Raw genomic sequence first — 4,420 nt, forward strand, 5'->3', positions numbered from 1 at the left:
CTGTCCCAGCCCGGAGGTGCCTTGGGTTTCCATGAACTTGCACTGCAGCACAGTAGGGGCGTCCCTGTCCCCCCCGAGCAGTGGGGGGACACTGTCCCCATCCCCCTCTTCGGATGTCCTCGTGTGCTCATGAGTGGGGACAACCGAAGTAGCACCACGGGGATGGACACATTGCGCTCCACATGTCCCCACTGCGTGACCACCGTGTCCCTTGGGGGGGCCATGCATCCCCCCAGGGCTGAGCCAGGTCTTGGTGGCTGTGGGGACGTCCCGGTCCCCCTGGGGTGGCCGCACCGCGCCGTGTGGTGCTTCTCATGCTCTTTATTCAGGTTCATTTTCTGTAAGATATTTAAAGAGAAGAGTTTGTATTATTTTTTCATACGACGTAGTTTGCCATTTGTCACTGCCTCAGTTCTGCTTTACCGAAGGATGAAACTGTGAAGCCTCTCCGCGCACTTTGCCCGGGAAGTCCAATGCGACGTCCTCTGCGGAGGCGGGAAGGGAACTCAAACTGTGATGTACCCCAGCCCTCGGTCAATAAATCCTTCCCCGCTCGCTGCCCGGCCTCTTTGGGACTCGTGTGCTCGCATAGGGCTGCCCCAGCCCTGGGGTCCCTGCTGGAGCAGGGTGGGACCAGGTGGACCCTGAGGTCCCTGTCACCTCCATCATCCTTGGTGCCGTGGGTTGCTGTCATTCTGGGATGGGTCCCTGGGTACTGGGGCATCCCTGTCCTGGGAGGATTTGAGCCCTGGCTGGAGAAGACCTTGATTCTAAGGGAGGGGACAGGGTGGTGGCAGTAGAATGTCCCAGGAATGCTGAGCTGGACAAAGGGATAGCACAGCCATGAGGAAGAGGAGCTTGAGCTCCAGGCTAGCTCCGTGTGGATCACAGGGGAAGCCTTGGGCTTATTGCTCTGCTGATGCTCAGGGTCTGGGTCCTTTGAGGCTGTGCTGGCAGCCTGTCTCTTCCATCTGCTGGGAGCACATGCTGGTTGCTCCTTGGTGAAGAACTATGGCGGGACTGGGGGTATTTGGAGGAGAGATGGTAGCTACGTCCCCAGGGAGCAGCACATGGACACTCTGGATCTTGCACCCACAATGAAGGAACCCCTGGAACCCTTGTCACACCTCCCTTGGTGACATCATGCTGTGCCACTTCTCCCTTCCGGGCACAGGACACAGGCAGTGTGGGACTCACACATGCCCTGCTCCTTGGGGACGGATTTCATCCAATCTCCAGCCACCCCCCCCACAGCCCCATGGCCCCCAACCCACTGCTGCCATCAGACAGTGCAACCCTACAGGGGCCCTCAGCCACCATCCCCCAGCGTCGTGGCAAGGTGCCCACGCTGTCCTATGTCCCTGAGTTGCCTCAAAGGCTGCAGGGCAGGCGGCCAATGCCATCAGGCCGCTTAGTGGTGGCCCTGCAGCGTCCCCTAGGTGAGCAGCAGCAGGCAGTGGGCAGCCGCCTGCAGCCCGGAGCAGGACAGGGACAGAGCAGTGGTCACTCAGTCACCTTCACACAAAGCGACCTGTTCCGGGCAGAGCCACCAAGCGGGGTTTGTCCTCCGTGTGGCACCCAGGTGGCCCCAGTGATCCTTAGGGAGCAGATGACACAGACTGAACCCTGCACGGTGGCTTTGTCACCTCACGTGATTGATGTGGGGACACAACTGCCCCAAGATCCTTGTGCCACCCACCCCACCATCTGCACCCCAACCCCACCACCGCCTCGCAGCCCCATCACCAACCCCAAACCGCCCCGCAGAGCTCTGCGGCCGCTTGGGCACAAATCCATTTCCCAATGCTCAGGACAGCAGAACCCCATGGAGCAGGGCTCTTTGTCCCCACAGCCCCCTCCAAGCCAGCCCAGTAGGGAGCAGAATGAGCACCTGTGTATGTTGCACCACAGGGCTGAGCAGGTGGCACACCAGCACCCAGCACCTTTCCAGCTGTCACCTCCCACCAGGGACATGGGCACCGAGGCCAGCACTGTGCCCATGAACCCAAACCCTGCTCCCAGGTCCCCAAAAGCTCCCTGTGCCTGTTGTCCCCAGCACTGCCCTGCCATCCCCTTGCCCTGGGATGTCTCCACCACCAGGGCTCTGTCCAAGCCTGATCGCAGCTCAGCTTGGTGGCCCCTGCTGCACTCACAGCACGCTGTCACCCCGTGCCCCGTGACCCCAGTGATGGAGCCGAGCACTTCCAAGAGTGGCCCTGTGGAGGTGGATGCCATCGCAGAGGTCCCGACAGGCAGAGGTGGCTTCAGTGAGGATGTGGCAATGTGTGACAGAGCTCCTGCCACTGCCCTGCCGCAGGACAACAGCTCCAAGAACTTTGCCTGTGGTATTGATGTTGGGCACAAGATGGACATGGAGCTGGCCGCTGAATTTAAGACCTCCTTCATGGGTGAGTTCGGGTGGCTGGGGCAAGCAGATAGGGAATATGGTGATGTGTGACCCAGGGACATCTGTGTCCCCTCTGCCCTGCCCTGGGGGCACACCTGGAGGGGACAGCACAGAGCAATGATCACAAGGAGCTGCAACTCACAGCTTTCCTCCCCATTGCAGTCATGACTGACAAGGGGAACGCCAATTTCTTCTGGACCCTGAAAGGTGAGGCAGGCGCCCACAGCAGTTTTTGTAGGACCTATATAAAGACAGCATCCCTATGCCATGCACTGTGCTAGCCCTGACGTGTGCTGGGGGGACATGGGGACAGCCAGAGAGCCCAGCAGTCCTCAGCTGATGGAAAATCTTGCTTCTTCCCACCCCGGTGCCATCCTCTGCCTGCTCCGCTGCTGACCCCTCCCTGGCTGCGGCTTCAGATGAGGAGGTAAGTGATGGCCTGGCAGCACTGGCAGGACCCTTGTGGGGGATTTTGGGGCTGGTGACAGGAGATGAACTATGGGAGGTCTCAGAGAGTGGCACAGAGCTCACCCATGGGTTCCCCCGCCATGGCACGAGTCTGGGGACACGCTGCAGGGGGACAGCGTGGGGGCAGCAGGCAGGGAAGGGGTTAATCACCCCATGTCCTGGGATGGGCTCTTTCAATCTTGTTTGGGTTTGGAGGAAGAACAGCTTTGGCAGCGTGCAGCCTTGTCCCAAAATAACTCGGCCTCCCATGGTAATTACAGAGCTGCCCCTCCAGCTCGCTGCTTCCCTTCCAGCTGCTGCCAGCTGGGCTGGGCAGGACAGGGTGCTGGGGGTGCTGGGGGCCCTGGGGAACACCACCCACCCTCCGTGTCACTGCTCCTCTTCTTGGTCACCCCTGGACAAGAAAAACTGGGTCAGTGTGGCATCTCCAAGATTGGGGACATGGCTGCTGTGCCTGACACTGCCCTGCTCTCATGGAGTAAAGGCACACAGACCCCACAGGCTCCGCTCCCACTGCGATGTGGCCACACTGGGGACACCCAACACACTTCCCCACCCACGCATGGGCAAAGCGTGACCCCCTTTGGCTCCAGCTGCCACGACATCGCCTGGCCTTGCCCTGCTGCATCCCCCCCCTGCTCCGCAGCTGATCCCTTCAGCTTTTAATGCTCTATTTAAAGCCCGGGGCTGCGGCTCTGCGGCCACATCCCTCTGACGCAGCCAGGCACCATTCTCCTCCAGCAAGGCCGAATTCCCATTGCCAGAGGCTGAGCACATCACCCACCGGAGCAGCTGAGCACGGGCAGCTCATCACAGCAGTGCCCAGCTCCACTGTCCCTGGGGGAACTGCTCCTTGAAGGGCAGCGGGCAGCAGGGCTCAGCATTACGGTGAGTAATCCCCAGTAAAGCTGCGTCTCAGAAGGGAGTGCTGACTGCAGGGATTAGGATTGAAGCATCCATCCACACCTATCTGCCCTGCCCCATATGGATGGGGACAGGGGTTGCTCATGCTCCCAGTACCCAGTGCCCAGTACCCTGCAATTGGTGTGAGCTGTGCACGTTCCCTGGTGTCCTCCAGCAGTGGCGTTAATGCTGGTACCAAGTATCTGCTGAGCAGCACTCAGTATTGTTGCCCAATTCCCAGTGCTGGGGCTGCCCCCTCCCACCAGTACCAGGTTCTGGTGCCAGTGCTGGTGCTCTGTATCCAGTACTGGTGCCATCACCCTTCAGTGGGTACCCACACTGGTGCCCTGTGCCTGGCATCAGTACTGGTGCCCATACCGGCTACTGGTGCACTGTCCTGAAGCCTTGGTGACGGTGCCCCACACCCAGTTCCCGGTGCTGGAGCCCTATTCCCTGTACTGCTACCCCACACCAGTGCCCTGCGCCTGGTACATAGCGCACAGCATTGGTGCCAGCACTTGGTCCGTGGCACTGGTGCACTGAATGATGTACAGTTCCCGGTACCGGTGCCCTGTGCCAGTACGCAGTGCCAACACCGATGTCGGTGCCGGTACAGACGTTATCGCGGATGCCCGGTGCCGG

At 60.4% G+C, this 4,420-nt stretch overlaps 1 protein-coding gene and 1 long non-coding RNA gene across 2 annotated transcripts; one reads left to right on the forward strand and one right to left on the reverse strand.

The window, feature by feature from the left end:
• Positions 1 to 306: 306 nt before the first annotated feature.
• Positions 307 to 1,109, reverse strand: LOC109370649. Its single transcript, XR_002120951.2, has 2 exons — positions 424 to 1,109; positions 307 to 338 (listed from the first exon to the last, which is right to left on the reverse strand). It is a non-coding gene; the product is annotated as an uncharacterized LOC109370649 (long non-coding RNA).
• A 46-nt stretch (positions 1,110 to 1,155) lies between these two features.
• On the forward strand, positions 1,156 to 4,382 carry LOC109370648 (BRD4-interacting chromatin-remodeling complex-associated protein-like). The gene is made up of 2 exons (XM_031556423.1): positions 1,156 to 2,408; positions 2,570 to 4,382. Exons 1-2 carry the CDS (start codon positions 1,259 to 1,261, stop codon positions 2,686 to 2,688), a joined length of 1,269 nt encoding a protein of 422 aa, XP_031412283.1. The 5' UTR covers positions 1,156 to 1,258; the 3' UTR covers positions 2,689 to 4,382.
• The last annotated feature ends 38 nt before the right edge of the window (positions 4,383 to 4,420 follow it).

The sequence above is a fragment of the Meleagris gallopavo genome, chromosome 21 (assembly GCF_000146605.3).
Source record: "Meleagris gallopavo isolate NT-WF06-2002-E0010 breed Aviagen turkey brand Nicholas breeding stock chromosome 21, Turkey_5.1, whole genome shotgun sequence".
Lineage (NCBI taxonomy): Eukaryota > Metazoa > Chordata > Aves > Galliformes > Phasianidae > Meleagris > Meleagris gallopavo.